Source organism: Callithrix jacchus, chromosome 4, assembly GCF_049354715.1.
Source record: "Callithrix jacchus isolate 240 chromosome 4, calJac240_pri, whole genome shotgun sequence".
NCBI classification, from domain to species: domain Eukaryota; kingdom Metazoa; phylum Chordata; class Mammalia; order Primates; family Cebidae; genus Callithrix; species Callithrix jacchus.
Window position 1 is genome coordinate 68555441 of NC_133505.1, and position 18095 is coordinate 68573535.

The following is an 18095-nucleotide window of genomic DNA, read 5'->3' on the forward strand; positions in this document are numbered from 1 at the left end:
ACAATAAAAACTTGAGGTACATTTTTGCTATTTGATGGGTCATTTGAACATTTACAGATGGCTTCTATTCAATTGTCATTTTTAATGAATGTTTTCCAGTTATATAGAAGCTTTCTCATGCACGAAGGCTAATGCAATAACAATAGGTAAACAGTTATCAAGAAATGTGTTTCTCAGTGGCCAGGCACCGTGGCTTATGCCTGTAATCCCAGCACTTTGGGAGGCCGAAGTTGGTGGATCACGAGGTCAGGAGTTTGAGACCAGCCTAGCCAATATAGTGAAACCCCATCTCTACTAAAAATACAAAAATTAGCTGGGCATGGTGGTGCTCACTTGTAGTCCCAGCTACTCAGGAGGCTGAGGCAGAAGAATTGATTTAACCTGGAGGCAGAGGTTGCCGTGAGACGAGATCATGCCACTGCACTCTAGCCTGGGTGACAGAGTGAGACTCTATCTCAAAAAAACAAAACAAAACAAAACAGAAAAAAGAAATGTTTTTCTTTCATGGAACATTCCTAGAGAAATCACCAACAATAAAGGTACTTGTTTCACTGGACAAGTTGTAAAACATAAGGTGTTACAGATATAATGGCATTAGGCAAATCTAAATGAATGGACTGAATTGTCTTGGTCCAAGGTATTGCAGGTTGATGACAATCAGGTCCTCTTCCAATCAAAAACATAAGTTGACCATTTGTGAAATAGTCACTGCAAGGTCTCTAATAACAGAACCTTATGTCTCTTCTGCACCTAAATTCTGATATGAACAAATGCTACAATGTAGGCTTTAATGCATTGTGCCAAAGTGTATTTTCATCAGGTAAAGAGAGCTTTTTATGATCCACTAAGTGCAGACAAACCCCAGATGGTCTGAAATTTAGAGTTTGGGCCTTCTGGAAACACCATCAGAGAAAGACTTCCCTTGCCACCCATACTGCAGTAAAATGTTGGGACCCTGAACCTTGAGTCTGTAATATTACAACTCAGAAGGCCTGTCCAGCCTCTTGAAACCATACACTTGTTAGAGATCTTAAGGTAAAACTAACCAGAGAAATTTCTCCCTATAAGCAGATGCTGTCCTAGACGTAGAAAGCTGTCCCAAGATCATAGAACAAGACTCTGTCCTGTCATGAGACTCTTAACTTTTCTTAACTTTTTCCTTGCTTATGCCTCTTTAAACAATAGAGTGGAAAAAGGGGCCCTGTTACCCATGGAGTATATTTTTATTTGTGTTCAATTTCACAGACAACCTTATAACACAAGCAACCTTATCCTTTGATGGATGCAAGATGAAGGGTCAGTGTAGCCTAGGAATTTTAATGACATCTTTGTTGCTCCATGACCAGTCAGAAACAGAACATCAGTCCACTTCTCTTCACCTATATCCTAGGTTAAAGAAAACATTACCAGGAGGCCTTCACCTTTCTAGATGGGCATGATCTGTTAGGTCCCTTTTTCCGTGGCTTGGAGTAAATGAGGTCATGACTAGAAATGTATCTCTTACAGTCATCTCTATAGCAGATTTTACTGCAAAACCTGTGGCTGCACGTCAGTCTTCATCAAATTCTCTTACTAAAGTTGTGCTAGATAATCAAATTTCTCTAGATTACCTCCTGACTGAACAGGGAGAAATCTGTGCAGTGGCTTACACTTTTTATTGTACGTGAATGAATACATTGGGTTTTGTAGCGATTCAGTTGCAAGAAATTAATGAACAGGCTGTTTAATTAAAACATGTAGACTTTTCATCTGGCTTATTCTTTGATCTATTTGATTTTACTTGCTTAATAGGAACTAATAAGCATTCTGACTAAGGAGCATACTCCAAATTCGTGGTATGCTCCTGCCAGTCACAATAGTAGTCATTATCATTATCATTCTGCCAATCACAATAGTATTCTCCCTGGTGTGCTGTATTCTTTCCAGTTTTAAATGTTTGCATACAGCCATGTGTAGAATGTCAAATGATCACTTTAACTGGAATGACAAAAACTCAAAAAAATGCCTGATCATGAGTACACTATAACCTATCAATAGTGTGCTAAGACAGAAAACCCAAAATAATGGTAATAGGAAGTAGCAGCAAAGCCCTAAGTTTTGGTCACACTCTCATCTAGGTGAGGACCAGACCAAAAGAAGGTAATTGTTAAAATTATGAAAGACCATTGTTCTGGACTGAACTCTTGCATTAGGCCCCAGCAGACCACATCAAATCAAAAGAAAATCACTCACGCTAATGCAGCATAATCACAGTGAAACTTTAGGGAAGTAGATAGATTCCAAAACAGTTTTTTTTTTTCTTAGAGCAGGAGATGCCAGCATAATAAAGAAGTTCCCTCTGCTTTAACCCTTACAAAAATTAACCTAAAGTAAACAATCAGGTTGTTCTTCTCTCTTTCTGTTTCCATATTCGCACCTTACAAAACCCACTGTGCTGCTATTTCTCAGTGGAATTTGAGACCAAATAAGGCCCTTTGCAATGGTGTGAGAGTGACGTCAATGCCTAAGGTTTTGGTCAACTTCTCAATCTTAAGAGGTTGACCCAAAGGGAGGAGTGGTTTACATAAAGCTGCCTCTTTACATATCTTAAATTTGGCCTAGAACTTTATAAACAGACTGTGACTTACTCGTACCAATCAAAATTTCAGATTCCTGCCAATCACAGGCAGCCAACTGTTCAAACTATGAAGCTGTACTTCATTTCTGTCTTCTGTACATCACTTTTCTTGTTCTGCCCATAAATGTTATCCATCAATATGGCGGCTCCAGAGTCGCTTTGAACCTATTTCTGTTCTGAGGGAGACCCAATTCTGAAATCATTCTTTGCTCAATTAAACTCTGTTAAATTTGTCTAAAATATTTTAAACAATATCCAGCTGAGTATGGTGGCTCACACTGTAATCCCAGCACTTTGGGAGGCTATGGTGGGCGGATCACTTGAGGCCAGGAATTCAGCACCAGCCTGGGAAATGTGGCAAAACTCTCTACTAAAAATACAAAAATTAGCCAGACGTGGCAGCACATGTCTGTAGTCCCAGCTACTCAGGAGGCTGAGGCATGAGAATCGCTTAAACCCAGGAGGTGGTGGTTGCAGTGAGATAAGATTGAGCCACTGCACTCCAGCCTGGGCAACAGAATGAGACTCTGTCTCAACAAAAAGAATAAAGTATTTTAAACTATAAAATATTAACATTTTAGGCCGGGCGCAGTGGCTCACCACTGTAATCCCAGCACTTTGAGAGGCTGAGGCGGGTGGATCACAAGGTCAAGAGATCAAGACTATCTTGGTCAACATGGTGAAACCCTGTCTCTACTAAAAATACAAAAAATTATCTGGGCATGGTGGCGCGTGCCTGTAATCCCAGCCACTCAGAAGGCTGAGGCAGGAGAATTGCCTGAACCCAGGAGGTGGAGGTTGCAGTGAGCCAAGATCACACCATTGAACTCCAGCCTGGGTAACAAGAGTGGAACTCTGTCTCAAAAAGAAAAATGTGTATATACATACATATATATATATATATATATATATATATATATATATACACACACACACATTTTAAAAACATTGTTATATCTAGACAATATTTTGTATTTCATTTAATGCTATTATTACCTACATTTTTTTCCAAAGCAGAAAGAAGCCCACAGGAGTTAGGTAATTTGTTCAAGGTCCTGTCTGAGGAACAATGGGATTTCAAATCCAAGTATTTCATTTGAGATGCTTCCTACATCACCATAGCTTGACAGTTAACTTAAATGGAATTCCATTTTTATTGTATAATGTTATCAGTATAACTCATAAAACTTGTTCAACCTCTTCAATTATATATTCTTTTTCAATTGTATTTTTATAACTCTTTTCTGTATAAGGGTTAAACCCATCTTAATTCATATCACCACCAGTTTAAACTTTCATTAGTCCCAACAGTGAGGATGTAACCTACTATGGATAAGGCAAAAATCAAAGAAATAAAAATAAATAAAACATAAAACATGAGTCACAAAGAATATTATAATCTAGTAGAGACAATAAGTGTTGTTGTGGCAGTTAAGAGCCTACATGTTATAAAGAAAGAGATATGTTTAGGTTAGCCTAGCTCAAGCAGTGCAAACTCACATACCAGACAGATAACAAAAAAACACAGTGGGCTGGAAGGTGAACACAGCAATTGATACCCCTTCACAGGAAGGAACCAACACTTGAGTCCAGCCAGTTGTTGCCATATTAAAACGTGACTCTGACTGGACTCAGTGCCTCACGCCTGTAATCCCAGCACTTTGGGAGACCAGGGCAGTTGGATCATGAGGTCAAGAGATTGAGACCATCCTGGTCAACATGGTAAAACCCCGTCTCTGCCAAAAATTAGCTGGGTGTGGTGGTGCATGCCTGTAGTCCCAGCTACTCAGGAGGCTGAGGCAGGAGAATCACTTGAACCCAGGAGGCAGAGGTTACAGTGAGCCAAGAACACATCATTGCACTTCAGCCTTGCAACAGAGACTCCATCTCAGAAAAAAAAAAAAAAAAAAAAGTGGCCCTAGTGTTACCAGTTTTACAAATTTTCAAGAAAATGCCAGAAATCTGGATTTTTATTTGAAATTTCATGATTGTTAAATACTGTCAATTGATTTAAAATACAAGGTAAAAAGTAAAGAAATAGAGTTTCTCAACTACCACACAACTAGGTCTCAAAACTACCAGAATGCTAAGCAAAATAGGCAGCGGCTCTAGAGATACGAGGCACAACATATCAGCAGTGACCACCTGTCTTTTCCCCAATGGTGGTATCTAGTGTGGTACTAGAGGGTGATAGTCAAAATATTTAGCCATTAGTATATCTAATAAAAATAACCAACACTTATATTGCACCTATTATGTTCTAGATCTCTTCTAAATGCTTTACCTGTATTAATTTATGTATTTACCTGTATTAATTTATCCCATGTGATAAATACATTACCATCCTGTTTCAGAGATGAGAAAAATTGAGTCAAAGAAAAATTAATCAACTAACCCAAGCTCACAAGTCTCAGAGTGACAAAGCTAAGATTTAAAGCCAGTCAATTAGCTCCAAAGTACCAAGTACTTGGCACACTCTTAAGGAACACTGTCATCAGAATATCCTCCCAACCATTGCTAGGGTACTGGGAAGCTATGGCAAGGTCCTGGAGGAACCCTTTAGGGTCAGGTCCTAGTTCTTTAACTCTTTAATTGATGGATTATGGACAGGTCCAAGATCTCCAGGGGAGTAGTAGGACAGATAGAAAAGTTTGGGTAGAGTGGACCGTTAAGAGGCTCTTGTTAGCCACTGTTTACCAGTTAATTTAGAAACATTTGTCCGTTTATCAAGTATTCAATTATGCGGTTCTCCCTGCTTGCACCATTATGTTGGAAAAGCAACATCTGATGCATAGTAAGTACTAAATAGAGGTCAGCCACAATTGTTACCTGTGCACCATGCATTACTGAGGATTCCTGGTGGAAAGGTAATTCATCCTAGATTACCTCACAGGCCCTGGCCAGCCTACAGGTGACTTTCATTGGGTCAGGCTCTATCCTCTAATCTAAGAAGCTCTAGATTCTAAACACAATAAAACAGGGAAACTCTCAGAATCATGAAGGCATATCAAGTGGTCCAAGGATTCTCAGAGTGGGGCAGTGTAACCCAAATAGCCTTGCTTGGACTGCACAGTAATGCTATTTCTACACAGGCAGAATATGTCAGTCTTCAGATAGGCCAAGCTTAAACAGAAGAGGGAGCATTTGAGCTGAAGATGGGGGTGAGGTAAACCAGGCTGGAAGAATCATGAGCATAAATACAGATATGCCATTTCATTTTGATTGCATGGCATAAATATACAAATTTAATTCATGCTTAATTTGGACAATCCCAAATTTCTACTGCAACAGGTTGATTTTCATTCTTTTGACATTTTCACCAGAGCCACTTTTCGCAATTCCAAAATGTTTCCGCTATCATTTTGTCAGATGGCTCATTTTTGTCTCCTACATGAGAATGGCCATAAAGAATGTTTCCTTCTTACATTCAAGTTCATTATAAGACATTTTCATAATTCATGTTTTTCTCACCATGGTGATTCTTTTGAAATGGTGTTTATATGGTTTAAGTTTGTCATTTTGCATTTCAACTCAGTGACTTGATCAAATTAACTAAAAAAGATAACCGAAATGAACACTGCCAGGCATTCAATTTAGACCCTAATTTGACCTAGTAAATTTCTTTCCAATATAATAATTAATTATTTAATTTCTAAATATCACTTATTTTATTCATTTACTTTTAATTTTCTCTAAAAGTTACCTTTTTAGTATCAATACCTTAAAAAAATGAAAACCTTTGTTTTGACCCTGTGTAATAGTTATAGTCTGAGGTGTAACTATTAATGCATTTGCCAAACACTCTGATTTTGTTAGTGAGAGAGGTGCATGAAAAAGCAAGCAAGCAAAACAAAGTTTCATCAAGTTTTAAATTCTGTTAGAAATAGTGGGAAAAAGGATCAATAACTATCAAATTTAAAAGAATATGTCAAAGAGGAAAGAATGTGCCTTCAGTTGCCTTAAAGTGTATTCTTCAAAGAAAAAAGAAAGAAAATGTACCTAAAATATTTACAAAAATGTAATTTCAAAGACTACATCAGATACTAGTATTAACTACTTTAAAAATATTTGAAACTATTAACCTTGTATTCCTACTTCTAGCAACTGGTTTAAGAAAAGAATCTAAAATATGTTATGTTCAGTGTCAACTTTATAGTAAAAATGTAAAAGCATACAACAAAGTAGGAAGAGATAAATACACATGGCAATTCTTTTCAATTGATTTACCATTTAAAAATAAGTGCTTCTGGCCAGGTGTAGTGGCTCACCCCCGTAATCCCACCACTTTAGGAGCCTGAGGCTGGCGGATCACCTGAGGTCAGGAGTTCAAGACCAGCCTGGCCAACATGGCAAAACCCCATCTCTACTAAAAATACAAAAATTAGTCAGGCATGGTGGCAAGCACCTGTAATCTCAGCTACTCTGATGACTGAGGCAGGAGAATTGCTTGAACTCAGGAGGCAGAGGTTGTAGTGAGCCAAGATTGGCCATTGCACTCCAGCCCGGGCAACAGAACGAGACTCTGTCTCAAAAACAAAACAGAACAAAAGTGCTTCCATTTTACAGGATTGCCTGGTGGGGTTTTGTTTCTTTTTGTTTGGTTTGGTTTGGTTTTCCTTTAATTTTTTACATTGACAGGTAAAATTATATGTATGGTATATCATATAATGTTTTAAAGTATATATACATTACAGAATAGTTACATCTAGCTAATTAAATATGAATTATCTCACATAGTTATCATTTTAATAATGAGAACACTTAGCATCTGCTTTCTTCGCATTTTCAAGAACGTATATTATTAGCTATAGCCACAATGCTGCATAGATGTCTTGAGTAGATGTTTTGAACTTCTTCCTATTTAACTATAATTTTGTATTCTTTGACAAACTCCACAATCTCTAACCATTCTCTGTGCATCCATTGTTACCCTTCTTCTACCCATCCTTCATACTAATGCCATATTATTTTTCTGCAGCACAATTTTGGTTTTGTTATTTCTTTGCTGAAAATACCTCCACAATTCCCCCTTCACCTTCAGTGATAACTCAAATTGGTATCCACTAAGTCTCTGCATAATCTACCCTCTCAGCAATCTCTGCAGCCTACAGAGCTGGCTATTTTCACATACAAACCCTGTCTCCATCTGAACAAAAGTCGTTTTATCATTTCTTGGGCCCACGCTGTTTTCTTATTTCCTAGGCTCCTGTTGATTATCTAGCCTATTCTGGTAAAACAGTTACCTACTTTCCTGACCAAAAATTAACCTGCAGGGTGGTTTGATGTAGCCATCCAGTTCAAAATGATTAATGTTCTTATTTGGGGAGAGAGGGGCTGCAAAAAGTGATCTAGATTCTACTCCTTTCCTTTTAAAATGTGTATTAATTTTAATTGACAAATAAAAATTGTATGTTTATGGTATACAATGTAATCTTTTGATATATGTATACATTGTAGAATGGCTAACTCAAGCCTTTAGGATAGCTATTATCTCCCTTTTTTTGTGGTGAAAACACAAAATCTATTCTCTCAGCAATTTTTACATATACAATATGAGGGTATGTCAGAAAGTTCATGGAAAATGGAATTAAAAGATAAAAATATAAAATATAAACTTTATTTCTCAACATAGGCTCTATCAAGCTTAATATACTTTTGTAAGCAACCATAGCAGCCATTTAGTGCATCCCTTTCAAAATGAGGGTCCTGAAATTTATATCAATGCAGTCTTTTGACATTATTAACTAAAGAAAAATGAATGGTCTTTACAGATTTTTGTAAGATTAGGAAACAAAAGGAATGCAGAAGGAGTTACAAATCAGTGCTGTAAACTGGATGCATATGATCTCCCGTCAAAAAGGTCACAAAATTACCATTGTTTGATGAAAGGCATGAGCAGGAACATCATCGTGGTGAAGTAGAACTCTTTGGCGAAGCTTTCCTGGGCATTATTCTGCTAAAGCTTTGTCTAACTTTCTCAAAAGGCTTTCATAATAAGTTGGTATCATTCTTTGGTCCTCCAGAAAGTCAACAAGCAAAATCCCTTGAGCATCTCAAAAAACTATTGCCATGACTTTTGCTCTTGACTGGACCACTTTTTGCTTTGACTGGACCACTTCCACCTCTTGGTAGCCATTGCTTTGATTGTGCAGTATCTTCAGGGTTATACAGATAAAGCCATGTTAATCTCCTGCTACAATTCTTTGAAGAAATGCTTCAGAATCTTGATCACACTTGTTTAAGATTTCCACTGAAGGCTCTGCTCCTGTCTCCAGTTGATCTTGGTACAATAATTTTGGTACACATCAAGTAGAAAGTTTGCTGTACTTTAAGTTTTCAGTCAGAATTGTGTAAACTTAACTAATCGAGATGTCTGTGGTGTTGGCTATGGTTTCTGCTGTTAATTGCCAGTCCTCTTCAACCAAGGCATGAACAACTACGGCAAACTGATGTGGATGGTCTGCCACTGAAGCCTTCATCTTCGACATTGTTTAATCCCTTCTTAAAAGAGTCATCCATTTTAAACTGCTGACTTTTTTTTGAGTATTGTCCCCACAAACTTTTTATAAAGCATCAAAGATTTCACCATGCTTCCACCCCAGGTTCACTATAAATTTGATGTTCATTCTTGCTTCTATTTTAGCAGAATTCATGCTGTTCTGATAGATCCTCTATTCAAACTGATGTCTTACCCATCTTAGTGCCTCAAACTATATCCTGTTCAGGCATGTTATAATAAGTTAGCATGAGTTTACTTTGGTTCAAAAAGATTTTTAAATCCATGCATAGTATTTTTATAATATACATTTTCCATGAGCTTTTTGAGGTCCCCTCATATGTTGTTATTAACTGTAGTCACCATGTTGTACAGTAGCTCTCTCAAAACTATTCCTCTTTCTAAATAAAATCTTGTATTCTTTGACCAACATTTCCCCAATTCTTCTACCACCTACCCTCTGTCAACAACATTCTACTCTCTGCTTCTCTGAGTTCAACCTTTTTACACGTCACATATAAGTGAGATCATAAAGTATTTGTCTTTCTGTGTCTGGCTTATTTCACTTAATATAATGTCCTCCAGGTTGATTCATGCTTTAGCAAATGACAGAATTTTATTTGGCTCTTAAGGGATTATGATGCCTGGGCTATGCTAATTATTGCCTGTTTGAGGCTTCCTTCTTTTTAAAGGCTGAGTACTATCCTGTTGTGTATATATGTCACCTTTTCTTTATCCATTCATCTATTGCCACATACTTAGGTCAACTCTATATCTTGGCTATTATGAATAATACTTTAATAAACGTGGGAGTGCAGATATCTCTTCAACATATTGATTTCACATTTTTTGGATATATATCCAGTAGTGGGATTGCTGAATCATATATGGTAGATCTGTTTTTTATAGATGATTGATGTTCTTCAGTCTCTAATGAAACTAGAGCCCTTATTAAACTTTGTGTCCTGTTCAAATAACTCATAGTTATGTTGTCTTCATTATAATTGGTAAATTGTATAGTCTCCCTTTGGAGATCTTACCTATTGCTTCATTAAATAACTTTCAATATCATTAAAGTAGAGCTTTCTTCCATCTAAAAGTTATTTTTCTACAAACTAAAAGGCATTGATTACTTTAATCCAGACATTATGATCTCTTAAGTGCTAAGTATACATTCAAGTGTCTCTTGTAGAATAAAGAAACACTACAGATAGGTCAGGATACTATAAACCAGGGAACCATTTATATCTATAATGCCCACTTGGGTAATCTAGAGTAGCAATTACATTGATCTGAACTAGGAGAATAGCCCTGGAGTAGGGGGTGAAATGAGCGTAGTGCAGACACACTTGGGAAGTAGACTTGGAAGTTTGGTAACTGGCTGGATACAGGAAGTGTCAAAGACAGAGGACTGAAAAATGACAGCCACATTTCTGACTAGGAAACCCAAAAAGCAAAAGCTTGAGAAGGGAAATTATGGGTTCTGTTTTGGGCATATGGAACCTAAGACTATTGTGTCATCTGGAGGTGTCCCAGCAGGCATTGACCATAAGGGTCAAAATGCAAAAGACACAATGGAAGGAAAAAATAGCTTTGACAGTGGTTGGAATGATTAAGGGAAAGAACAGGGACTAAGAAAATAAAAAGGCTGAAACAGAGATGTTCATTTAAATGACATACAATAAGAAAAAATAATAAATAGAACTGAAAAGCCACCATATTTAATGAGTAAACATAAAAAGGAAGTACCAATGGACCATGCTGCTGAAATGATAAATAAGGTTGGTATTAATACTTGCCCAATGTACTTTGCAACTCAAGACACTGAAGGCCTTGGTAAAAATAGTCACAGTGGAAGCATGTGAGGAGCAGCTAGATCAAGTGAGTTGAAGAGTAATGTGAGTTGCTTAGCCCAGGATCTACACCCACTAAGTGCACAAGAAATGTTATCAAATGAAGATATAAAATACAACTCACAAATACAAAGTAAAGAACACAGAAATGATATCTACCAGGGGAGTACATAGAGGCTCGAGAAAAGTTTATGTTGCTTTTGGGTAAAGAAGACTTGAATATATTTAAATGCTTAAGATCGCCAGGTACAGTGCCTCACACTTGTAATTCCAGCACTTTGGGAGGCCAAGGTAGACAAATCACTTGAGGTCAGGAGTTTGAAACCAGCCTGGCCAACATAGTGAGACCCCCCATCTCTACGAAAAAGACAAAAATTAGCCAGACATGCTGTCACAGGGAAGCTGAGGCACGAGAATCTCTTGAATCTGGGAGGCAGATGTTGCAGTGAGCCAAGATTGCGCCACTGCACTCCAGCCTGGATGACAGAGTGAGACCCTGTCTCAAAAATAAATACATACATACATACATATATACATATATATATAGATGCTTAATGAAAGGAACCAACAAAGGAGATGGAGAGAGTAGAAAAAGAATAAATGGAGGTCACTGGGAGGGCAGAAAAGATGGAGACTGGGGTTGAAATAAAATAATTCGCTTTAATACATCTTCCACTATCAAAGGGAAGAAAAAAAGGATAGATCATTAGAAGAAAGAGCAGGGTTATGAACAGCATGTTTGTTCCCCAACAATTAATACAGTGAAACCTTAACACCTAATGCAATGGTATTAGGAAGTAGAGACTTTGAGAAGTGATTAGGTCATGTGACCGCAGTCTCATGGTAGAATTAGTGTCCTTATGGGAAAAAAAAAAATAGAGGAGTGCTTACTTCCTCTCTCTCTGCTCTCCACCATATGAGGATACAGGAATATGTACATCTACAAGCCAGAAAGTGAGGCCTCACTAGATACTAGCAGCATTAACTTGGACTTACAGCCTCCGGAACTGTGAGAAATAAATGTTTGTAGTTTAAGCCAGCTAATCTATGGCGATTTGTTATAGCAGCCCAAACTGACTAAGACAAGGAAGGAAGAGAAAAAATGAGGAGGAAGAGGCCTATCAGGAGGAGAAAGAGAGAAAGAAGAAAATTGTTGACATTTTATGAGTGCCTTTCAGATGAGATAACTGAACCTCAGGAAGATTTTCACCCAATAAATGGCAGAATTTTAATCTAAAACTGATTTTAAACCTTAATCTATCTTATACATTCTAGATAAGAAAAGGTGGAAAGTTATGGTGCTTCCAGTTTTCCCTTTAAGGTAAGAAGTGCTCAGAGAGAGTAGGAATATAGACGACTAAAGGCTTAAGGAGAATGGAAATGGTTTAACCTAGTTATAGTGGAGACTCAGAAAGAACCAACTCAGGAAAGAAAAATATCAAGGGCCCAGAAAGAACTGGAAACTTTAAAGTTGTAGGGACACCAATCTGCACAGTTAAATTATTTTCTCTAGAAAAGCTCAGCTGGAAATATGAAGACACTGTGGTTTAAGGTTTCATGAGGTCACAAACTCAGAAGGACAATGACCAAAATAAGTTGAGGATTTGGGCAAGGAAGACACTAAAATAATGGGATATGGAATCCAAGACAGATGGGATAGGAAGTAAAGTCAGGAAAGGCTGACAGGAAGAACATGCAAGGACTGAACATTCTTAGAAGGTGACATTTAGATGTATCCTTGTGCCTAATATATTGCCTAGCATAAAGTAGTAATTTAGTAAGTAATTTCTAATTTATTAATTACAACAAAGACCTACCAATTTGACGTATATGGCCAGAAGGGACATTTGATTCAGACTTCTTTATAAAAGATTCTAAATGAGACTTCTTTGGATGTCAACAGGACTTGATGGTAACCCAGTAGGACAATTCCGTCAAAACAGCTTTCCCAGATAAACTATGGCATGGACTTCTTCAAAGTTTTCTCTAGAAGGGCTTAAACTTGTGCTTCTTCTCTTAGATGGACTTCTACTAGTGAAAGGCTGCTCTACAATGCCTCTGTAGCTTTATTCTGTAAATTTTACCTTTTCTTAAGTTTTTTTCACTGTAGTTATCCTCAATATTATGCCTTTTCACCTGGGTTATGATTACCCCTTTTAAGATACTTAGTAAACATTATTTCTCATGCTTTTCTGAAGCATAGCTAAAAGGTTGTGTGTGTGTGTGTGTGTGTGTGTGTGTGTGTATGTTTTCACTCCATGTATCTATATAAATATACATATATATTTGCATATATTTATATATTTATAAATATATATATTTCAGTGAGGCAACTTGAGGTTTTGACAAATGCAGCAACGTGCCTGGCTTCATACCTAGAACATAGCAGAATTCAATTACGTGTGGTTTGAAACTCTTACTTCATTTCTTCATGCTCCTTACAAACTTTGTAGGTGACAAAATACTGAAAACTAAGGAAATCCGAATCTTTAAAAACAAACTCTGGAGTGAGAGTTCCATAGTATCTCCATCTTCTGAAGTTAAACAAAGCACGGAAGGAAAATCCAGATAGATTTCTTGGAATTTGCAAGGACAGAATTTTGCTTAATAAAATGGACCCAAAATGGGATAGACTATTTGTCAAAGTGTTGAGTTTCTTATCTGCAAGCATATTTGTAGGGAGATTAGTAGCCAACTGTTGCAACCTGGTTAATTTCTACTTCTACCATCAAATTTTCACTTTCTAACTTTTTAATCCTCACCACATTTACAAGAAAATAACCTAGATCTGAGGTGGTAGATTAGGTAGAACATTCACGTGTGACAAAGAATGATGGAACAATGATCATTATTGAGAGCATCTGTGTGAAAAAAAGTATTAGAATGTAAATGATGTAGCCGCTGCCATATGAAAAGCTATGAGTCTTGTTTTTCTTTCCAACAAAATGGCAAACAGTCAACAGTAGCACCAACCCATAAACAAATCTCACTCTATGGGCAAGTTATACAAAATCTACAATAGAAAGTTCTACACAAGAAAAGTATACCTAACCAAACTTTTTCAGAGAAGGAAAAAAGTAATTTTACAAAGGTCTAACACCATGTGATTTTGATAATATGAAGCTAAATAATAAGGAAAACTAATATAACAAAGGAAGAAAAAAGTTTTGTTTTATTTAGTATTTTCATAAGTAAATCAAAAAAGATTTCTCTGTATTTTTTAGAGAAATTAAGACTGTATGGATAAAAATAAATTTATCCATGTAGACAGAACAAAAATAATTTGTGAAGGCTGTGGGTGAGCAGAAAAGCAAGAAAAAATGTTTCAAAGGTAAGAAAGACGTGTTTAAAAAATTTAAATATTCATGTATATATAATACATATTTATGATAATGGGCTCTGTAATATAGTGTGAAAAAAGATCCAAGAACGTGATGGAACCATTAGTGAAAATATCAGCTAATGGGCTGCTGCAGCTTATAAAAATACTGCAAATATGAATATAAAAATACTTTAAATGTGATAGAGGAATGTGTTCTATCCTTTAAAAGAATTTGTAGTATGCCAGTAACTAGAGTGTTAAAAATAGTTCCAGTCATCATGCTTAGGGAAGCCTTAATAGGCTAGAAGTGGATGGATATGTAAAAAGGTACATTATATATAATTGTTACCATTACTATCATAGGCAAATAAATTCTGTCATGTAAAGGAAAACATGTAAAACTCTTTAAGGCTGTAAAAAGGAAAACAGGAGAGCTCTTCGGGGTCAACATAACATAATAAAATATAGGTAATGAATGACTCCTTTTTAATGAGTGCTCACTAGGTTGTAAGCACAATTCTAAGCACTTTACTTGTATTAATGCATTTAATCTCCATAAAATCTCTTCCTGTGGGCACTATTAATGTCCCAGTGAGGTACAGAGAAGTCCAATAATTTTCCCCATGTCACACAGCTAGTAAGTAGCAAAGCCAAGATTAAAACACAGGCATTCTGATTTCAAAGAATGTGAGCTTACCCCACTGCACTTGAAACTCAAATCGAATCTTGTCAATGGAGAGCTATTGGCTGCACTTCATGCCCCCAACACATACGGCTGCAGAGCAGGATGAATCTCTGACTTCACCCCCAGATGGAGTGCACTCCTTCTGTGACATGGAAATGTCAGAACTGTGTCTACCTGTGTCAGGGTTCTCTGTGCTGAGTTATAAATATCTGTAGGGCAGACAACAGATCTTACTCACTCACTTGACATATTACCCAGCTCAACACCACACACAAGGTTCTTGATAAACAGATTTTAATTGTTATGATATGCTACTCTTTCACTTAATTTCACAACTTCATACAACCATAGGATCTAATTTAAGAAATAAGAATGTGTTTTCCATCTATTTTTTGTTTGCCACTGCTAAGAATTTGGCTGACTGCGTGACTTTACAGCATTGTTTTAAGTAGAGAATCTCAGTAAAATATTCTTCAGGGAAGTACCAAATCTAAGATTAATAACTGTTAATTTTACTGAAGATTCTGACAAATAATTTGTTCAGGCTGTGGAAGTAATTATTATGAGAGATTTTTCTCTATACATACAATCTGCCCTTCTGAATCCATTGAGCTTTTGTTCAGCTGCTGTTTTGCAGTTAACTTCATGCTGCTCTTGCTCACATTAGCAGAGCATCTAGTATGGAACACAATCTTTTCCTTTTTCAGACATCAGTTAGCCGGAAAAGGAATGTCTCATGCCATCTCTCTCCCTCCTTCCATATTCTTTCTCTTCCTAAGAATGTGGCCCTATATAGGAGAGTATAAAAGAGCTTATTCAATGGAGTTGGGGCAAGCGGCCCACCAAGATTCGGTTCTATAACATCTGTTAAATAAAATGCTTTATTCCAATTCTGAAGGAACTCTTCCTGAAAAGACAGAGGATGTCTCTTGCTGTGAGAATTGTGTAGTTTAAAAATCATATTGTTCATTTTTCTGTTCTCCTGAGAATCAACAATCAATATTTGGTCTAGACTGGTCTCGAGGAGAGTATGACTTTTAAGGACTTTAGCAGAAGCTGTATCACCTATAATTCTGAGCTAAAACTGTGGGAGCTGGGGGAAAAAGGCAGAGTTCTGCCATAGGGTCAGGAGTAGTGTAAAACCTAGTTCAAGAAGAAGTTACGTAGTTGAAATCAAAATCCCAAAAAGCTAATGATGTACATGCTAGTTACCTGTACTTTCTTTCTATAAGCCTTCATTTGCAGCTATGAACTTACTTTTAGCTAAATTCTTTGTAATGACGTTACCATGTCCACCATTTGATGCCTACAACAGTGACATAGTACAGAATAAACCACAACTCCTCCTCTGGGAGTCCCTTCTTCACGTAGCCTTGCCCAGTTTCCTTATGGAAAGTGTATTTGTTCTTGTCTCCATTTTAAAACAACTGCTTGTATTCACTATATAGATCAGTGAACTCATTCTTAGATTTTAGCTATCGTCTCCACTACATGCATAAATGAGGACAAGGTTTGTTCTCTATATGCCACTATCTCATACAAAATGCACTGGTCTTCCACTGCACTCTGCACATAGTAGGTATGGGTTCTTGCATTGTATTTTCTTAACCTACTAAAGATAATCCACATGCTCCCAAATTTTATCACAGCTTGCCTCCAAGTCTGCACTTTGGTCAGAAATACAAGAATAAAGTTTGGATGCACACACATTAAGGAGTGATGAGAAATGCTATATGTTGACAACTGATTATTTTAATGTGTGCTAGACCCAATGAGTGGCTACCACTATACATGCTGTACATTTCAAATATAATTTGAAAACAGGTTTCCACCTTTAGTCATTTAATCTCAAAGCATATTTATTAGAATGAGGACAAAGCCTTGAGAAAAACAAAGATTATTCTCCCAACGCAACCAAAATAGAAATAAAAATTTTTATAACATACTTATGCTTCTAAAACTCAGGCCTATTGAATTTAAATGATTATTTAAACCAAATGAGCTTTCCTAGATGAACATTTTTGAATTATTTAGCTTCTATTATCTTTATGAACTCACTGTGTAGTAGAGAAGAGGAATTCTTCATAAAGTTCTCCAAAGTGGGCATATAACAAGTTTAAGTAGCTGCCTTTATTCTTACCAGCACTCAAATAATTGACATTTTTTAAAAAGATTTGCTGTCAATATTTTTGGAAACAACATTTTAATGATTAGCTTCATACCTCCTGCAGAAGGTCCTCTTCATTATTCATCTCAACACTTTTTATTTAAGTTCAGCTTTGGAAACCACAATATCTTCAACAAATGCATTCAACATGTATTTATATGTATACCTACAACAAAGACTGCAGATGATGAATGCCGTGGAGGCTTTTCCAGAGGTGTCTGGCAGGTAATAAAAGATAAACATCAGAGTCTGATGTGTCATGCCTAAGGCACAGTATGCTGGAAATGCACTAGAAGAATCGAATGACAAATGCTTGTTTATGCCTGACTCCCTGCAAACAAAAGACATACAAAGCTTAAAATTGTGTTGATTGACTTTTTTCTCCAACATACTGAATTTCTGTTATATAGCAATTGTATTCTGGAATGATATCTATTGTCAGATTCAGATGATGAAACACAATAGAATGATATCTATTGTCAGATTCAGATGATTAGACAACTATGCTGTCAAAGCCCACAGACAAAAGCCCAAATGGAAAAATACAGCTGTAAGTGACCCAGATTTTTACCAATGGCAAAGATCCACTCATTTGTGATTCTCATTTTTATTTTCTTTTTTGGATCCCTCTGGCCTCCAAATTAATTCTGGACCTTCATTTTAAAACTGAAGTATCTTTCTTAGCCTTTCCAGTTCTCCAAATGTCAGTCTCTAACAAATCCCAGACCATCCCCACTGTCCACAATGAACATGGAATTATCTACAGGCTGTCCCATAGGGTCCCATAAATAATCCTAACTCAGTAGAGGAAATAGGGAATGCTTTCTTGTCACTAGAAAAGAGAATTTGAAATTACACTTCTTTTCCATCAACTCAACTTCAAGTATAGTTGATGATGGAGGCTATGGAGTTTCTTCTGAACCAAACCAAATTCTCTCTAAGCATTTTCCATGTG

At 36.7% G+C, this 18095-nt stretch overlaps 1 protein-coding gene across 9 annotated transcripts in view; it reads right to left on the minus strand.

The window, feature by feature from the left end:
• Positions 1–17269, minus strand: part of LGSN (lengsin, lens protein with glutamine synthetase domain) — a 46444-nt gene extending 29175 nt beyond the window's left edge. For all 9 annotated transcript variants that reach the window (XR_008480696.2, XR_013534823.1, XM_035296010.3 and 6 more), the window contains exon 1: positions 17196–17269. Coding sequence is in view for 6 of the 9 variants with exons in the window: in XM_002746698.6 (XP_002746744.1) it covers positions 17196–17225 (30 nt within the window). In the remaining 3 variants the exon portion in view is untranslated. The remainder of the gene's footprint in view (positions 1–17195) is intronic.
• Positions 17270–18095: the final 826 nt, after the last annotated feature.